The following is a 20,908-nucleotide window of genomic DNA, read 5'->3' as shown; positions in this document are numbered from 1 at the left end:
ATTGTGATCCACACAAAGACTTTGGTATAGTCAATAAAGCAGAAGTAGATGTTTTTTTGGAACACTCTCGCTTTTTCGATGATCCAACAGATGTTGGCAATTTGATCTCTGGATCCTCTGCCTTTTCTAAATCCAGCTTGAACATCTGGAAGTTCATGGTTCATGTATTGTGAAGCCTGGCTTAGAGAATTTTGAGCATTACTTTGCTAGAGTGTGAGATGAGTGCAATTGTGCAGTAGTTTGAGCATTCTTTGGCATTGTCTTTCTTTGCGATTGGAATGAAAACTGACCTTTTCCAGTCCTGTGACCACTGCTGAGTTTTTCAAATTTGCTGGCATATTGATTGCAGCACTTTCACAGCATCATCTTTTAGGATTTGAAATAGCTCAACTGGAATTCCATCACCTCTACTAGCTTTGTTCGTAGTGATGCTTCCTAAGGCCCACTTGACTTCACATTCTAGGATGTCTGGCTCTAGGTGAGTGGTCACACCATTGTGATTATCTGGGTCATGAAGATCTTTTTTGTATAGTTCTTCTGTATATTCTTGCCACTTCTTCTTAGTATCTTCTGCTTCTGTTAGGTCCATACCATTTCTCTTCCAACAGCACAAGAAAAGACTCTACAAATGGACATCACCAGATGGTCAATACCAAAATCAGATTGATTATATTCTTTACAGCCAAAACTGGAGACATTTTATACAGTCAGCAAAAACAAGACTGGGAGCTGACTGTGGATCAGATCATGAATTCCTTATTGCCAAATTCATACCTAAATTAAAGAAAATAGGGAAAACCACTAGACCATTTAGGTACGATCTAAATCAAATCCCTTATGATTATACAGTGGAGGGGACAAATAGATTCAAAGGATTGGATCGGATAGACAGAGTGCCTGAAGAACTATGGATGGAGGTTCGTGACAATGTACAGCAGGCAGGGATCAAGACCATCCCCAAGAAAAAGAAATGCAAAAAGGCAAAATGGTTGTCTGAGGAGGGTTTACAAATAACTGTGAAACGAAGAGACGTGAAAGGCAAAGGAGAAAAGGAAAGATATACCCATTTGAATGCAGAGTTCCAAAGAATAGCAAGGAGAGATAAGAAAGCCTTCCTTGGCGATCAATGCAAACAAATAATTAAATTATACTAAAAAAGTAATAGTCAAGATTCATTGCTTCCTAATTATTTTACTACATTTTATTATGTATGCCCTTGAGGATATATACCTTGAGTTTATCTACATGACGGGCGTATTACAGAATAGTAACATCACTGCTGCACAGTTCCACTTTCAGTGACTTCTTGTTGACAATTACAAATCAGCCATGATGGGAGTAAATTACCACTTAATTTGGCAAATATTAAAATAGAGGCTTCTTTTTTCTCTCCAAAGAGTTGATTAAAAAAAAAATTCATCAACCTACCACTCCCATAGAGAATACTCCTGTGGGGTATTCTAAAAAGTTTTTATGAAGATGGCTATTTTTAAATGAGTAACAGTATAAAATACTTTAAAAATGACTTTCTAAAATATCATTGATGACATATAGGGACTGTTATCTTTAATGGTACTAAAATATAAATTAGATAAACTCTGGAATACTTCCTTAACATAAAAAATGCATTGTATTTCATAAAGAAAATATGCCATCCCTCTTAAACTGATTGCTATGACTCTGGGGGTTTAGTTTTAGTTTGGAGTCATTCTAAACAGAAATGAAGAGGATTTGGCATAATGGTAGAATAAGAAAACACCAAGAGTTATTGTTGAATAATTTTCAGGCCCATGCTCAGAGCAGCCATCAATCTTTTAAAATATGAACAACAATCTGGAAGTTGTTTCCCTGATAAAGATATATGTGTCTTTCTTTATCAATTAAATGACTTTCTCTTTTTTACATTCACACACCTATTATCTCTACTCAAGTATCTTTTTTCTCAAAATAACCTGATTTTATTTCTGTTGTTTTTTACTCAATTTTCTGTGCTCACCATAACTCTGTCAAAACATTAAATTTCTGTGTATAATGAAGAATGTGAAACTGAAGTGGGCAGCACAGCCATGTTTCTTACAACTTCAGGGTTTATCCCAGGAGTCTTGCCTTATGGGATGAGGAAGAGGCAAGATGGATGGGGCTCTAGCCTCCCTCATTTTGACATTAACCAGAGAAGCTCTCAGCCTTTTGTATCTGTCATATATTGGGGTTCTGTGAAAAATGTCATTAGGAAGGAAGGAGGGAAAGGAAGGAAGGATGGAGGAAGGAAGGAAGCAAAGATGGAAGGAAGAAAGAGAAAGAAAGAAAACTAGTGTGTTAGAGAACTTAGGCATGCACATATGTTTGAGTGTGTGTGGGTACATACACATACAAGTACCATCTGTAATTATGAAAGGTGTGTTTGGGTGTGTTTTGGATGCAATAGCAATAAGCAGGTTGGGTTTATTCATGGTTAAAACATCAGTGCATTTTAACTGAATTATAGGCATTATATTTTATATATACACATATACACAAAGACCTAATTAATTTAAATTACTATCATTTGAATTTTTTAAATTAAAATTTAAAGTTAGGCTTTGTAGGTAATCTAGGTTTTAAGGAAACAATTCTAAGTTTTAAATCTTCACACAGTTACACTATATGTGTTTAAAAAATAATACCATGTGTTGTATATTATTTATATAACAAGGGCAACACTATCTCTCAAGACAAATAGAAACAGAATACTTGACAGAGATAAATAAAATTAGAACTCCCTGAGAAAACAAACTTTTAGACAATAAAACACAATGCTAGTTAGAATACTGTCTTTTCCAAGAATACAGCCAAACACCTTTGAATTAAATAGTCTTTCAAGTTTGAAAAGGGAGAATAAATAAATAGATTGATTTAAATGACTAGAAATGCATTTACTTTAAAGACCTTTCTTTTCCCCCCTAGAGCAAGTAAATCAATCAAATAGTAAAGAGGAAAGTACAATAATGACTTTAAGACAAGGGTTCAAGGAAGATGAAATAGTGGCTACACAGAAGATGGGTGTTCCACAGACTTTGTTTTGAGGTCTTCCATCCTAGTACTACCCAGGCCCCACCTAGCTTAGCTTATGAAATCTGACAAGGTACAGCCCATGGTAATAAGGATGGAGGATAGTGACTTTATTTCTTATTTTATTCATTGCAGCCCCAGGGAGAGAGATAACGAGAACAGGAATGAAATGCAGGTCTCCTACATAAAACACTGCAGAACATTACCACTAGGTCACCAGGGGGATGAAGAAGAAACTATTTTAGAAGAGTTTGTTATAATATTTATGGTGGGAAATTATTTTGCTTCATTAAAACCTCACTTTTTAAAATCATATACATGAATGAATGTTTTCATATAAAAAATGTCTGACATCTGCTGTTGGACTTGAAAATATTTAACTACACTGTTTCGGAAATGTTAAAAAATGACTATTACCAACTTATGTCAGGCAATTATAATCAGAAGTAACTACATTTATTTTTTCATCCAGTATTCCAGCAGGCATGCTCAGTATCTTCAATCGTGTCAGACTCTTTATGACCCCACAGATGCTGGCCCGCCAGGCTCTTCTGTCCATGGGATTCTCCAGGCAAGAATATTGGAGTGGGTTGCCATTTCCTCCTCCAGAGGATGTTCCTGACCCATGGATTGAACCCACATTGAAGGCAGATTCTTTATTCACAGAGCCATGTGGGACATCTTCTATTGGGCTTAAAAATATTTAACTACATTGTTAAAGAAATTTTAAAAAAAATGACTATGACAAAGTTATGTCAGACAATTATAATTAGAAATAACTTTTTACATTTCACTTTTCATCCAATATTCCTACTCTGAATATTTGTCATCTTTCACTACTGCTTCAAAGTGCTATCAGCACTGCCACTAATGAAAGCTATGGCAAATTCTGGGAGAAATTACCTGGGTTTAACCCTTTCAAGCGGAGAAGGCAATGGCAAGCCACTCCAGTACTCTTGCCTGGAAAATCCCATGGATGGAGGAGCCTGATAGGCTGCAGTCCATGGGGTCGCTATGGGTTGGACACAACTGAGCGACTTCACTTTCACTTTTCACTTTCACACAGTGGAGAATGAAATGGCAACCCACTCCAGTGTTCTTGCCTGGAGAATCCCAGGGATGGGGGAGCCTGGTGGGCTTCTGTCTGTGGGGTCACACAGAGTTGGACATGACTGAAGTGACTTAGCAGCAGCAGCAGCAACCCTTTCAAGAACTTAAAAAGGTTAAGAAATTCCATAAATGGATTAATGCCTATTTACTTACACTGGTTGAGCCATCTAAAATTCCTGATAATGAATGTTTTTTCCTTAAAAAACAGCAATTCCATATGACTGAACTAAATATTGTACAGTCTTCCTGATAATCAAACATTCCTTCCAGATGGAAAAATATTACTAACTTAGGGTTCTTATGAGCGTTAAATGAGCAACTTGTACAGTAGAACATAGGACAATATCTGACACAAGATGTAAAGGAAGATGATGATGATAATAAAATCCTCTCTCCATTACATGATTTAAAAGCAATATTTTATGAGAGCTTACAAGCACGGTACTTAAAACTACTCTGAATATATACTGGACAAAACAAAAACGAGTTAGGGAGATTATCAGAGAAGCTCTTGAACAAAGTTAATCAACTTTAATACAAACAACATAGAGGTCAACTGGGACATATCTTTCTCTTCATTTGTTTTCCACTAATAAAAGGACAAAAGAAAAATTTAAATGTAGATGAAAACATTGAAAATGACAGGAAGATCCAAAAAAAGGATGGAATAAAAGGAAAACTTTATGTTTTAGAGCTTCTCAGTTTACAAAATGTTTTATCTCAGGTTACAAAATGTTTTATCTCTAAGGTAGAAAGATAGATAATTTCACACTTTTTGTATGGTGTTAAGTAATAAGAAAATGAAAATCTATATGATATAGATAATAAATAGTGATGTTAAAACTAGAACTTAGGTCTTCAAATCTTAAGAATCCAGTATTTTGTCTCCCACTCTCCCTATTATTATGGTCTCGCAGCAGAAGTGACCATGGTAAATTACTTAGGACACTTGATCAATTGACCAAGTATCTACTGAGAGTATAATGTGTGCCCATTTCTATGGTCAGTTCAAAGAAACAATAGGTAAAAATTCTAATGGAAAAGTAATACAGCTTTGAAACAAAGGACTTCAGGAAATGAAATATTTTATCACACAGTTCTACACACAAAAAGCTCCTGTATGACTTCTTTTTAACTACTTACATATGCAGTGACCTTATTTACAAATGTCACTTTCTCAGGTATTAGGAGTTAGGGCTTTACATATAAATTTGGGGGAACAAAACACATAACACAAAATACAGGATACAAAATAGATGAAGGGTCAAAGATCATTTTATTGTCTGGGTAGTATCAATAGGAACCCATGCAAGACTGTAATAAGATGCACACTGAATACTATATATTATCCACAAAAGAGGGTATGACACCAGGCCTACAGAAGAGAGAAATGGAAATTAAAGATTAATCCAAGAGAAAGCAAGAGAGGAAACAGATAAAGAGGGACAAGTAGAAAGTGAACCCGAAGATGATAAATTTGAACCCCAAAGTATTAGTAATTATAGTTATACTAAATGTAAATGAATTAAATGAACATTCCAAATTTCTAAAACTGTAAACTTAAATAATAAAAAAAAAATCTATATAAACTGAAGGCAGTAACAGAAAGATACCTGAAAAACACCTATCTTTTAGGAAAATAAATGTGAGTCAAAGAGGAATTAACAAGGAAAATTAGACTGTTTTGAACTGAATGAATACATGCCATCAATATTTTTGGGATACAGCTAAACTACAAATATATAAAAAATACAAACTAAAAAGCTCTACATTTAAATAATCCAGTGTTCAAAGAAAACTTATACTATTTATACTAAGAAGGAAGTTCTCTAATCGATGACCTAGCATCCACCTTAAGAAACTAGAAAAAGAGTAAATTAAACCTCAAATAAGTAGAAGAAAAAATTACTAGCAGAAAATCAATGAAACCAAAAGCTGATTTCTAAAGAAAAATCAGTAAAATGGATTTACTTCTAGAGACCCTGGCCAAAAATAAAACAGAAGACACAAATGACCAATATGATAAACTAAAGATATCACTACAGATATTAAAATGGTAATAAAGGAATATTATAAAAAACTTATGCCAGTATATTCAACAACTTAGGTGAAATAATCAAACCCCTTCAAAGACACAAACTGCCAAAGCTACCTAAAGAAAAAAATAGATGCAATTCCACACAAATGCTTGTAGAAAAAAGGAACATTTCCCAATGCATTCTATGAAGCCACTATCACCTGATATGAAAAGCACACAAAAATATTAAAATATAACAAAATTATAGACCTATCCCTCATGAAAGCTACTATGACTAATAATTAAGTGTAGCAAAGTTATAGGATAAAAGGTTAATATACAAAAATTAATAGTATTTCCATATACTCACATCAGAAACTGAAATTAAAAATATAATTTGGAATAGTATAAAATATGAAATATTTAGGGATAAATTTGACCAAATATGTTTCTAAGAGCAATTAAAGAAGATGCAAATAAGAGATATATACCATGTGGATCAAAAGTCTCAATATTTTTATGATGTCAGATTCTCCGCAAATTTATCTATAGATCAATTCAACTGCAATAAAAATTCCAGCAAAATCTTTTGTACAAATTGACAACCTGAATCTAAATTTATTATAAAGAAATGCAAATAACTAGAATAGTCAATACAATCTTGAAAAGAAGAAAACAGTTGGAGGATTTCTACTATCTGATTTTAAGGCTTATTACATAGCTTATTATCAATACAATTTGTACTGGTGTAAATATAGATATACAGATTAACAGAACAGAATAGAGAGCCCAGTAATAAACCAACACATATATGGTCAATTATAATATTTTAAACAAAGGTCCCAGGCAACTGAATTAAAAAAGGATAATCTCTTAAACAAGGGAAGGGCTGGAAGACTGGGTAGCTAAACAGTAAAATATAAATATATATATATATATGTGTGTGTGTGTGTGTATACACACCTGAATGCTCACCTCAAACTATATACAAAAATTAACTTGAAATCTCAGAGACCTAAATGTAAGAGCTAAAATAGTGAAACATCTAAATGGAAACATGGAAGAAACCGTAACTTTGGGTTTGGTAAAGAGTTATTATTTTTTGTTGTTGTTTAGTCGCTAAGTCGTGTCTGCCTCTTGTGACTCCATGGATTGTAGCCTGCCAGGCCCTTCTCTTCTGTCCATGGGATTTCTCAGGCAATACTGGAGTGGGCTGCGATTTCCTTCTCCAGGGGATCTTCATGACCCAGGGACTGAACCCGTGTCTCCTGCATTGCAGGCAGTCTCCTCATTGTAGGTTGATTTTTTTTACTGACTGAGCCATCAGGGAAGCCCAAAATATTTCTTAATTAGGACATTAAAAGAAATTAGTACAAAGGAAAACATTTAATAAACTGAACATCTGAATTTAAGACTTTTGCTCTTCAAAAGACACTATTACTAAAATAAAAAGCAAGTTATAAACAAGAAGATATCTGCAAAATACATAGGTGACAAAGGTGTTTTATATATAGAGAGAGAACTTTAAACTCAATAATAAGACAATCATAGGCTATAGATTTGAAGAGAGACTTCATAAAAGAAGATATTCTAATGGCAAATAAACAGATAAAAAGACGTTCATCTTTATTAACCATCAGAGAATTGAAAATTAGAATCACAATGAGATAGTCCTACACATCAACTAGAATGGCTAAAATTAAAAACAGCACTAACTCCAAAGGTTGGCCAAAATGTGGAGCAATTGCAACGCTTACACATTACTAGTGGCAATGTAAAATTTACCACCACTCTGGAACACAGTTTGGCAACTTCATTTTACTACATGGCATTTACCCAAGGGAAATGAAGGCATAAGTCCACACAAACATGTATACAATAAATCTTCACAGAAGACTTATTTATAATGGCCAGAAACAAATAAAATTTCCATCAACTAATAAATTTTAAAGACTGTAGTGTACCCGTACACTAGAATATTACTCGGCACTAAAAAGAGAAAACTATAGAAACATGAACATGGATAAATCTCAAAATAGAGTATGCACTATATGTTCCTAGAGAAATAATATGTTAGATCATGCAAACTAACCCACTATGGATTATTCAATTCAGTTCAGTTCAGGCCAGTCGCTCAGTCGTGTCCAACGCTTTGCGACCCCATGGACTGCAGCAAGCCAGTCTTCCCTGTTCTGGATTATTATTCAATATAATGGATTATTATTCAGTGATAAAAAGAAAAACTACTGATACACTTGGAGGGATTTTTAAGAGCATATTATGAATTTGGAGGGATTTTAAGGGCATACTATGAATTAAAAAAAAAAAGTCAATCTGAGCACCTAAATCTATAAAGTACATATTAAAAGAATAAAGGGATAAGGAGACAGCAATGCAATACGGTCATAATGAGAAACATTAATACCCTACTTGTATCAATGGGTAGATCATCCAGACAGAAAATAAAAAAAGAAACATTAGCCTTTATGACATGTTAGACGAGGTTGAATTAATAAACACAGACAGGACATTCCATCAAGAAGCAACAGATACACACTCTTCTCACGTACACATGGATCTCCACAACAGATCATATGTTAGCCCACAAAACAATTCTTAAATTTATTTAAGATGGAAATCAAACCATATTATTTTCCTACTACACTGGTACTGACATTAGAAATCAATTACAAGAAGAAAACAAACGTCACAAATGTATGATGATTAAGCGTAAGATCATCTGAATAGATGTATTTGAAAGCGGAAGGAACAAGATGGCGGAGGAATAGGACGGCGAGACCACTCTCTCCCCCAGAAATTCATCAAAACAACATTTGAACGCAGAGTAAAGTCCACAAAACAACTTCTGAATGATGGCAGAGGACATCAGGCACCCAGAAAAGCAGCCCATTGTCTTCGAAAGGAGGTAGGAAAAAACATAAAAGATAAAAAGACAAAAGAAGTAAGGACGGAGCTCTATCCCGGGAAGGGAGGCTTTAAAAAGAGAGAAGTTTCCAAACACCAGGAAACACTCTCACTGGCGAATCTGTGGTGAGCCTTGGAAACTCAGAGGGCCACATAACCCTCTTTTTTTTTTTTCTAAGATTTTTTTAAAATCCACAGATTACCCACCAAACGGTAACTCCCAGCAGAGAAGCAGTGCAGACGCCTGCATACGCCATTAGCAAGCGGGGGCTGAACTGCTTAGAGAGAGGACTGGGCTTGAATGCCCCGAGAACAATCTGAGAGAACTGGGGATAGCAAAGCAGACTGGGATAGCTTCCCCGCGAAAAGGCGGAAAGCTCTAACCTAAGACTCCGCCAGCCCCACTCACAGAACAAAGGGCTGAGCAGAGGGAGCCGGCTGCGGTCGGCCCATCCCCCATGCCCCGCCGAGACAGGCAGGGAGGGCAGCCAGAGCCGAGGGGGCAACCGCAGCCCCAGAAAGGCATCCGATACAAACTGCAGGCAGGCTTCGTTGCTAATCAGGACTTCTAGGGCTTGGGCCTGTCGATATCCTCCTGAGAAGGTGCGCCGGTTGTACACCCAGAAAACCGAGTGGCAGGGACTGGGGAGGCGATAAGTCGCAGCAACTGTGCTCGCCAAACACCTGGTCCCCTGAGCTGCTCAGACCGGGGAAGGCACAAAATGCAGGCCCAACCAAGTCTGCGCCTTTGTGGAGTACCCGAGAACCTGAACTTGAGCCGCTCAGACCTGGGAAGTGCATACAACCCAATGCCGCCTCGGACAGTTCCTGAAAGAGCAACTTAAGAGCCTGTGCAGTGTAGACTGGGACAGCACACGCGCTGTGAGCAGGGGCAAACCCAGTGTGACCGAGACGCTGTGAGCACTCCCCACAGACGCCAGAGATATTTGTATGCAGCGTTCCTCCCTTCCCAGAACAGGACTGAACAACTGAGCCTTTAAAAAGTGTCCACCTGCACCCTAGTCTCAGGGCGGAAATCAGACACTGAAGAGACCAGCAAACAAAAGCTAAAACAGAGGGAACCACCTTGGAAATGACAGATAGAGTAGTCTAGAGGCTACTCCAAGAATAAGACCAAAAACCAGAGGCAAGAGGCTTAAGCCCGAATCCTGAGAACACCAGAGAACTCCTGACTCCAGGGAACATTAATCTATAGGAACTCATTAAACGTCTCCATACCTACACTAAAACGAAGCACCACCCAAAGGTCAACAAGTTCCAGGGCAAGACATACCATGCAAATTTTCCAGCAACACAGGAAAATAGCCCTGAGCTTCAATATACAGGCTGCCTAAAGTCACTCCAAACCCACTGACATCTCATAACTCATTACTGGACACTTCATTGCACTCCAGAGAGAAGAAATCCAGCTCCACCCACCAGAACACCGACACAAGCTTCCCTAACCAGGGAACCTTGACAAGTCACCTGTCCAACCCCACACACAGCGAGGAAACTACATAATAAAGAGAACTCTACAAACTGCAAGAAGAGGGAAAGGCCATCCCAAGCAAAGCGATATAAGATGAAGAGGCAGAGAAATACCCAGCAAGTAAAGGAACAAGATAAATGCCCACCAACACAAACAAAAGAGGAAGATATAGGGAATCTACCTGATAAAGAATTTCAAATTTTGGTGGTGAAAATGATTCAAAATCTTGAAAGCAAAATGGAGTTACAGATAAATAACCTGGAGAAAAGGATTGAGAAGATGGAAGAAAGGTTTAATAAGGACTTAGAGGAAATAAAAAAGAGTCAATATACAATGAATAATGCAATAGATGAGATCAGAAACACTCTGGAGGGAACAAACAGTAGAATAACAGAGGCAGAAGACAGGATAAGCGAACTAGAAGATAGAATTGTAGAAATAAATGAAACAGAGAGGGAAAAAGAAAAACTAATTACATGTATTTGAAAGAACTGGACAAAAACTTTCATTTATGGTAGAAACTCTCAACAAAGTTGTGTATAGAGGGAATGCACCAAAACACAATAAAGGCCATATGTGACAAGCCCAAAGCTAACATCATACTCAACGCATGAAAAGATGCTCAGCATCACTAATCAATAACACAGATCAAAACCACAATAAGATATCATCTCTCACTAGTTAGAATGGCTATTATCAAAAATACAAGAAATAACAAGTGTTGGCAGGGACTGAAGAAAAGGGAAAGCTTGTGCACTGTTGGTGAAAATGTATATTGGTCCAACCACTGTGGAAAACAGTGTAGAGTTTCCTCCAAAAATTAAAAACAGAACTACCAAATGATCTAGAAGTTCCACTTCTGGGTATTTATCTGAAGAAAATGAAAACACTAATCTGAAAAGATACATGGACCTCAGTGTTTGTTGTAGACTATTTACAATAGCCAAGATATGGAAAGAACTTAAGTGTCCACTGATGGTTGAATGGATATAGAAAATGTGACACACACATACACAGACACACACAGGAATATTATTCAGCCATAAAAATAAGGAAATCTTGCCATTTGTGACAACATGGATGGACCTTAACAGCATTATACTAAGTAAAACAAACCATATAGAGAAAGACAAATACCAGATGATCTCACTTTTCTAGAAGAATCTTAACAAACAACCCCCCCAAAAAAACTAGTAAGCTTAAGAAAATGAGAACAGACTGGTTTTTAAAAGAGGTGGGGCTGTGGCAGTGAGGAGTAGATGAAATGGATGAAAGGATATAAATAAGTCAGTCATAGGGATGCAATAGCACAGTGACTATATTTAATAATAGTATACTGCATATCTGAAAGCTGCTAGGAGAGTAAATCTTAAAAGTTTACCAAAAAAATTTTGTAAACATGTATGGTGATGGATGTTAACTACACTTCCTGTGGTGGACTTGACCCAGTGTTGGCAAGAATATAAAGTAACTAAAGTTTTCAATCCTGCTGCTGAGCTAGAAATTGATACCGACGTTAAAAAATATATATATATTAGAATTATTTACTTGTTGACCCTGTAATTTAACACACTAGTGTACAAAGGTTTTAACTTGGTTTGCCATGAGACAGTTTACTGACCTCAATATCTATTAATATATTTTATGTACTTTTCAGTATGTGTTTTACTCAATTAAAGCAAAATTCAAAAAACTTACCTGTTTTTGGAATTCCCTGGTGATCCAGTGGCTCAGACTTCATGCTCCCAAAGCAGGTGGCCTGGATTGCATCCATGGTCAAGGAACTAGATCCCACATGCCACGACTAAGAGTTCTCATGCCGCGACTAAAGATCCCACAAGCCACAACTAAGACCCGACCCAGACAAATAAATATATATATATTTTAAATTTACCTGTTTTTTCTGTGTTCTGTTCCTGTTTTCTAACCAGTCATCCATTTGTTCCTCAATTTCTTCTATAGAAGTTCCATGATCATAAGATTGAATATATGTACTTTCTAAAGGTGTATATATAGGAAATTCAGGTTTTGGTTTTTTTATTTTAACTTTCTTCTGTTCTAAAAAAAAGTTTAAAAGCACCAATTAAACAAATAATAAAAAGAACTAAAATTTTATTCATAGACTTTATCTTGAAAGAACATATACACTGTTCTTTCATAAAAATAGAATTACTTTACTTATATCAGCTTTAAGTTTTATTGTGCATTAGCCATGGCATTGTTTTAAAATAAAACTCATAGATATTGATGACAGATGACTATTATATAATCCCCATATCAATCTGAGTGTATCTTTAGTTTTCAAAGTATTGTTCATGAAACACTTCATTTAGCCATAGTGAAAAGAGCCTGGGCATTAGTGTTTTAATCCTACCTTTACTACCTAAGAGTTGCATAATACAGGGCAAGTAACTTAACCCTTAGAACAAGTGTCCATTTTCATTCTGTAAAAGGGAGTTAAATCTAACCTCATAAAGTTGATGTGAGGAAAATTATATATCCCCTAACACATTACTTGGCAGAAAACTAGCTCTTAAGGGTATACATTCATCTTTTCAATATTTTACAAATGCAAAATATAATCTGGCAGCATCAAGGGTAGTTATCAATAGATGATTATCAGTTTATCAACTAGCCTCTCCATTAAATCCCTTTTTGATTAGCGTTGACACTGAGAAGCAACTCTACTCTTAATCACTACTGTCAAACTCATCCATCCTTAGAACCGTATCTCCTCCATCCTCTGTGTATGTGTTATGTATATATGTTTACATGCACTATAATACCAACATAATAAAATTAATATGATGTTGGCATATGAAGAGACAAATTCCTAGAACAGATCAGAGAATTCATAAATATTTCAGTTCAGTGGAAGAAGGATTTAATAAACGTTGCTGGCACAAATGAATATCCATTAGAAAGAAAAGTGGACACAACCTTACAATGTATACCAAAAACAAATCACAGCTGCATAAGAGACTTAAATTTAAAAACTGAAACAATGAAAATATTGAAAAAGAAACCTAAAACACTAACTATACTATTTAAAGGAAGCAGAAATCTTAACTAAGGCTGAAAACCCAGATGCTACAAAGATAAAAGAATAAACAAATCAAGAGAGAAATAACAGATTTGGGAAGATAATCTACAATTCAAAGTACAAACAGGAGATATGCATATATAGAATACATAAAGAGATCTTATAACCTGACAGGATAAGCAGCCTAATAAAAAAAAAATGGCCCCAAAAAATGTGTATTAAGAATACAGTGTTATGGGAACAGTTCTACTTTAATATATATTGTATCCTATACTACATCAGTACCTGTGTATATCCAAGCTTTTCAAATGGTGATTTAAAAAAAACCCTGATATCATAAAAGGAAATTAGTAACTTAAATGACATATGAGGCTATTTAAAGGTATAAAAATATAACTCAAAATGGATCAATGACCTAAGTGTAAGATCTAAAACTCTGATTTCTTTGATATGACACCAAAGGAATAGACAATGAAAGAAAACAAATTAGACTATGAAATTAAAAAATTTTGTGCATCAAAAGATATCAATAGAGTAAACAGGCAACCCATATAATGAGAGAAAATATTTGTAAATCATATATCTGATAAGGGATTATATACTGAATATACAGAAAACTCCTAAAACTCAGCAAACAATCTGATTCAAAACTGGGTACAGGACTTGAATAGTCATTTCTCCAAAGAAACACTTATTAGGATGGCTACAAGAAACACACACACACACCCCAACCAGAAAATAAATGGCTACAAGAAAAACACACACACGTACACACACACCAGGAAATAAAAACCACTGGCAAGGATATGGAGAAATTGGAACTGCGGACACTGTTGGTAAGAATGTAGAATTGTACAGTGCTATGGAAAACAGTATAGCAGTTCCTAAAAAAAGTAAAGACAGACTTGTCATATGATCCAGCAATTCCACTTCTGGATATATTATCCGAAAGAACTGAAACCAGGGGCTCAAAGAGATATTTGTTCACCCAAGTTCACAGCAGAATTATTCACAATAGCTAAAGATTGGAAGCAACCCGAGTGTTTAATGACAAATGAATGGATAAACAAAACGTGGTATACACATACAACAGATTATAATATAAGGTACAGAGTTTTTATTTGGTCATGTTTCCAAATGTACTGGAGTTAGTGATTTGTTATATTACCTTTTCATAAGTTATCTCAGAGAGGAATCTCCCATCCATGAGCATACTATATCATCAAAGGAAAAATGTTCTAACCCATTGGGATTACATCTGCCCTATCTCCTTTGTCCTCTTCTCTACCAGTCCCTGAATCAACTTAAAAATCAGCACTAGCATCTCCTTTCCTCATGAGTCTGAGTTTTCTATAGAAATCTGTCTTCCATTACCTTAAGGAAGTTGAATGTTTTCCCGTCCTGCCACCCAAAAGAGGCAAATTCTGTCTACCATGTTCTTACTGTCCCCTTGGCACTCCTACTTGGGCCCATCACTGGGGTAAGGGGTGGGGACCACAAAGCCAGAAGAAAAACATAATGTCTGGAACAATTTCTTCAGATAAAAAAAAAACTTCTTAAAAAAGAAGGATTTTGATTACTTGATTTTGCTTTTGTTCTTAACTCATATAAGTACAGAGGGGAAAAGGGAAATAATGAGTTTTCCTTCTACCGTTGATCCCCTCTTTGTCTAAATTTTAACCTTTCAATCAATTTCTTTATAGAATTACTCATTTTTTTTCCATTCAAAATATGGGTTTCATTATAGTACTCAGAACTCACATCTATTGACTTAGATTAAAACTCAGAATGTATAAAATACTAACAATGAAAAAAATCTTATATCAATACATATTCAATTTACAGCAAAAACAAACTTCCCCCTCTAAAACACCATTTTAGTAAGACTACCACACCTGACTCAGTGTCAACTCTGGTGTAGCCCTCAGAGGACATTGCACACCCAGTCTCAGCAGTAAAGCAGAAGACTTGAGGGCAGATTAGCAATTAGGTCATGAAAAACAGGCAGCATAAAATAGCTATTGCTAATCTGCATGAGATGCATTTACTCAATTAGGCAGATGGAAATGTTATTATGAACTCAGTATTCCAGTGATGGTCTTTAAAATTAAGAAGGATGGGGGCAAATGAAATGCACACTGGGGGATTTGGGGGCCTTTATGTATTAGTTCTAAAGTATGCAATGTAGAACACTGTAATGAAGTTAACAAAATTAATTAAAAGATTCTTTGCATGTAACCATGAGAGACTACATTTAAAAATACATGACAGTTTTTGACATTATTAACAGCAATGTGAACTGTTCTTTAACTGTGTTAATGTTGATACCTTCACCTTTTCTATTAATAAATTTACTACTGAACTGATACCAAAACATGAGCAACAAAAGTCTTATTACTTAAGAGCTTAGGATGAGTATTGTTTTTAATAAGCTTTCTGGCATTTAGTTTCATCATTTTCAGTTTGAATAAACCATAACCTGGTAATGAGTTTTCAAACTTTTTTTAAATTAATTATTTTATTTGGAGGCTAATTACTTTACAATATTGTAGTGGTTTTTGCCATACATTGACATGAATCAGCCATGGGGAATTTTCAAACTTTTCAGAAGACCATCACACATTTTTGCTGGCATACAGAGAATTTTCAGATATTTACCTATTTAAAAATTATGTTTCTTTACATAACATTTTAATTAAACAATAACAAATTACTATAACAAATGTCATATGATACCACTTATGTGGAATCTAAAAAATGATACAAATGAACTTTTTTTACAAAACAGAAATAGACTCACAGAGAAAGAAAACAAACTTATGGTTACCACAGGGGAATAAAGAGGAGGGATAAATTTGGTCTTTGAGATGAACATATATATATATATATATACCATTACATATAAGGTAGATAGCCAACAACGACCTACCATATGACACATGGGACTGTATTAAATACCTTCCAATAACCTATAATGGAAAAGAATCTGAAAGAGTATATATTCAGTATATAGCTGAATCACTCTGCTACATACCTGAAACATTATAAATCAACTTTACTTCAATTTGAAAATCTTAAAAAGAGAGCATTATTAAATCTGCATGAGAACTGCTATCAAATTCTTAGGGAGAACAAAAGTCTTTGAACAATTCTGGAAAAACAGCCATGAAAACATGACTATGAAAGCAATGAAATTAGTGTATTCAAACTGCCTCCACAGGTAAATTTTGGTTTAGTTTGACATTTTTCTCTTCCTGTAAATGTGGATTCCCTTCACCTCCACTTTTTGACTACTCTTAACTCCGGGAGTTGGTGATGGACAGGGAGGCCTGGCGTGCTGTGATTCATGGGGTCGCAAAGAGTCAGACATGACTGAGCGACTGAACTGAATTGAAAGGACTTAGAAAAATTTTATGTAACAATTTTACTTAAAAATGACAATTATATAAAAGTTACATTTAAAGTTTCATTTATTCATTGATTTATTTAATTTAATTAAAACTGTTTCAACAATTGCTATAATACCAACTTCTGTTTCAATCTTTGGTTTTGTTTTTCAGTCACTAAGTAGTGTCCAACTCTTTGCCACCCCATGGACTGCAGCACACCAGGTTTCCTTGTCCTTCACCATCTCCTGGAGTGTGCTCAGACACATGTCCATTGGGTCAGGGATGCCATCCAACTGTCTCATCCTCTGTCACCACTTCCCCTCTTGCCCTCAGTGTTTCCCAGCAATAGGGTCTTTTCCAATGAGTCGGCTCTTTGCATCAGGTGGCCAAAGTACTGGAGCTTCAGCTTCAGTCCTTCCAATGAATATTCAGGACTGATTTCCTTTAGGATTGATTGGTTTTATCTCCTTTCTGTCCAAGGGACTCTCAAGAGTCTTCTCCAACACCACAGTTCAAAAGCATCAATTCTTCAGCACTCAGTCTTTTTTATAGTCCAACTCCCACAGCCACACATAACCACTATAAAAACCATAGCTTTGACTATATGGACCTTTACTGGTAAAGTGATGTCTCTGCTTTTTAATATGCTAACTGGGTTTGTCATAGCTTTTCTTCCAAGGAGCAACATCTTTTAATTTTGTGGTTGCGGTCACCATCCACAGTGATTTTGGAGCCCAAGAAAATAAAGACTGTCCCTGTTTCCACTTTTCTCCCAGAGCTTCCCTGGTGGCTCAGATGGTAAAGCGTCTGCCTGCAATACGGGAGACTCAGGTTCGATCCCTGGGTTGGGAAGATCTCCTGGAGAAGGAAATGGCAACCCACTCCAGTATTCCTGCCTGGAGAATCCCAGGGATGGAGGAGCCTGGTAGGTTACAGTCCATGGGGTCACAAAGAGTCAGACACGACTGAGCGACTTCACTTCATTTGCCATGAAGTGATGGGACCAGAAGCTATGATCTTAGTTTTTTGAATGTTGAGTTTTAAGCCAGCTTTTTCATTCTCCTCTTTCATTAAGAGGCTCTCTAGTGCCTCTTCATTTTCTGCTACTGAAGTGGTATCATATACATATCTGAGGTTGCTGATATTTCTCCTGGCAATCTTAATTACAGCTTTTGTTTCATCCAGCCCAGCATTTTGCATGATGTACTCTGCATATATGTTAAATAAGCAGGGTGACAATATATAGCTTTGATGTACTCCTTTTCCAATTTTGAACCAGTCCATTGTTCTATGTCTGGTTCTTAACTGCTGCCTCGTCCTGCATGCAGGTTTCTCCAGAGACAGGTATGGTTGCCTAGTATTTCCATCTCTTTTAAGAATCTTCCACAGTTTGTTGTGATCCACACAGTCAAAGGCTTTGACATATCAAATAAAGCAGAAGTAAATTTTTTGGGGGAATTCTCTTGCTTTTTCAATGATTCAATGAATATTGGCAATTTGATCTCTGATTCCTCTACCTTTTGTAAATCCAGCTTGCATCTCTGGATATATTAATGAACTGTGGTTCTGGAGAAGACTCTTGAGAGTCCCTTGGACTGCAAGGAGATCCAACCAGTCCATTCTAAAGGAGATCAATCCTGGGTGTTCATTGGAAGGACTGATGCTAAAGCTGAAACTCCAATACTTTGGCCACCTCATGTGACGAGCTGACTCACTGGAAAAGACTCTGATGCTGGGAAGTATTGGGGGTGGGAGGAGAAGGGGATGACAGAGAATGAGATGGCTGGATGGCATCACCGACTTGATGGACATGAGTTTGAGTGAACTCCGGGAGTTGGTGATGGACAGGGAGGCCTGGAGTGCTGTGGTTCATGGGGTCGCAAAGAGTCGGACACGACTGAGCGACTGAACTGAACCATCTGTCCACCCTTACTCTCCAAAACACACATCAGTCAATCTTAATATATAATCCTCTAGCATCCTAAATTTCCCCCTCTTAAACAGAGTCTGTTTTAAACAGTTAACGGTTAACCTGAATATTATATTGTATTTGTTGAAACGTTGTTTTTTTTAATTTTTATTGGAGTATAGTTGATTTAAAAGGTTATGTTAGCTTCTGCTGTATAGCATGGTGAATCAGTTATACATATATACATATACCCACTCTTATAGACTTTTTTCCTATTACAGAGTGTTGACAAGAGTTCCCTGTGCCATGCAGTAGGTCCTTATTAGTTATCCATATTTTATATTTTATATATAGTACTGTGTATATGTCAATCCTAGTCTAATTAACTCTCCCCCTTCTCCCTTGGTCACCATAAGTTTGTTTTCTGCATCGTTAATATTAACACTCATTAATATTCATGGTTACATTAATTCATCTCTTAAGTCATTCATCCATTTATTAAACATTTACTATGTGCCAAGATGCTATATTAAATGCTGCAGACACAAAGATGATAAAGGAAGTCCCTGTTCTAAAGCTACCCAGACACTAGAAGGCTGTAGAGGGTAAAAATGGTCCCCTAAACATGACTGTGTTCTGATGCCCAGAACCTGAGAATATTTTACCTTACATGGCAAAAGAGACTTTGCAGATGGGATTAAACTTGAGCACCTTAAGACAGGAGAGACTATCCTGAATTATCCAAGTTGGTCCAGTCTAATCACAAGTCCTTAAAAGCAGAGAACTTTTCCCCATTATGATCAGACAGAAATGTGACTACAGAATAATCAGAGATGCAACATTGCTAGCTCTGAAGGAAAAGGAAGGGCGCCATGATCCAAGGAATATGGGGGCCTCGAGAAGCTGGAAAAGGAATCAGCCTTGCGTGATAAACTTGACTTTAGCCCAGTGAGACTCATGTCTGACTTCTGACCCACATAACTGTATGATGATGCATTTGTATTTAAGCCACTAAATCTGTGGCCATTTGTTACAGCAACAGTAGAAAACTAACACTGGGATCACCTAGTCCCACATGGTTTTTTGACAGATTAGGAAACGAAAATAAAATCCTCAAAGTCACACATTTAGGTAATGGCAATGGACTCTGGTTTTGGAGACAACATAATCCTCCTTTATTCTCAAACTATGGTTGGTGTTTAGGTAAAGGCAGAAAGCTAGACTTTCACTTTATGAAGGGTACTTGCTATAGCTATTTTTCTATATATTGAAAATGTGAACTGCATGGGAATACTAACACAGTTGCTCTTTTCCAGCTTCATTTGCCTAAATGACTTCTGTGGGCTGCATGAATAGCTAAGGCATGCAAGTTATTCTGTAAATCTCACATGCTGCATATTTATATACATTTGGATGTGTGAAGTGACTGAGTATTAAGAGTGTCTGTACAGTTTTCTGTGCCCACATTAGTCCATATCACTTCTCTAGGAATCTAGGTAGGTGGAAGGGAATGAAGTTTGAACCAAGAACATTCATACTGAAATTAAAAATAAAAAAGAAGACTTCCCCTCCACGAATTCAATCAACAATTACCTATTAAGTACCTATTGTGTGCCAGGGATTCTTTAAGGTCCTTAGATAGTCATAACATTGAAGAAAATAGATAAAATCCTTACTCTCATGAAGCTTACTTTCTATTGAGAAGACCAGATGGTAAACAAAATTAATTTATAAATTAATGTTAAGTAGTATTAAATGCTCTGGACAAAAATAAAACCATGTTAAAAAAATAAAACAGTATAAAAGGAAGAATGTGTGGGAAGGATGTAGATATAGAACATTAGAATGACCAGGGCTGGGAAAATGCCTTCTTTAACAGTATGTTCAACTCTTCCTAAAATCAGCAAGAACTGTCTCTAGTGTTTCATGGAAGTCATCGACATACTGATAGTTTAGTCAAGGTTTTTCATGTTAT

At 36.2% G+C, this 20,908-nt stretch overlaps 1 protein-coding gene across 2 annotated transcripts in view; it reads right to left on the bottom strand.

Annotated features, from left to right (window-relative positions):
- The window catches only part of DNAJC1 (DnaJ heat shock protein family (Hsp40) member C1), a 197,015-nt gene that overhangs the window by 78,189 nt on the left and 97,918 nt on the right, over positions 1-20,908 (bottom strand). For both annotated transcript variants that reach the window (XM_088844145.1, XM_055428263.2), the window contains exon 8: positions 12,487-12,650. In XM_088844145.1, the coding sequence (XP_088700271.1) occupies positions 12,487-12,650 (164 nt within the window). The remainder of the gene's footprint in view (positions 1-12,486; positions 12,651-20,908) is intronic.

The sequence above is a fragment of the Moschus berezovskii genome, chromosome 15 (genome assembly GCF_049115385.1).
Source record: "Moschus berezovskii isolate FMDL1 chromosome 15, NW_MosBer_1.0, whole genome shotgun sequence".
Lineage (NCBI taxonomy): Eukaryota > Metazoa > Chordata > Mammalia > Artiodactyla > Moschidae > Moschus > Moschus berezovskii.
This window is presented reverse-complemented; position numbering and strand designations above follow the sequence as displayed.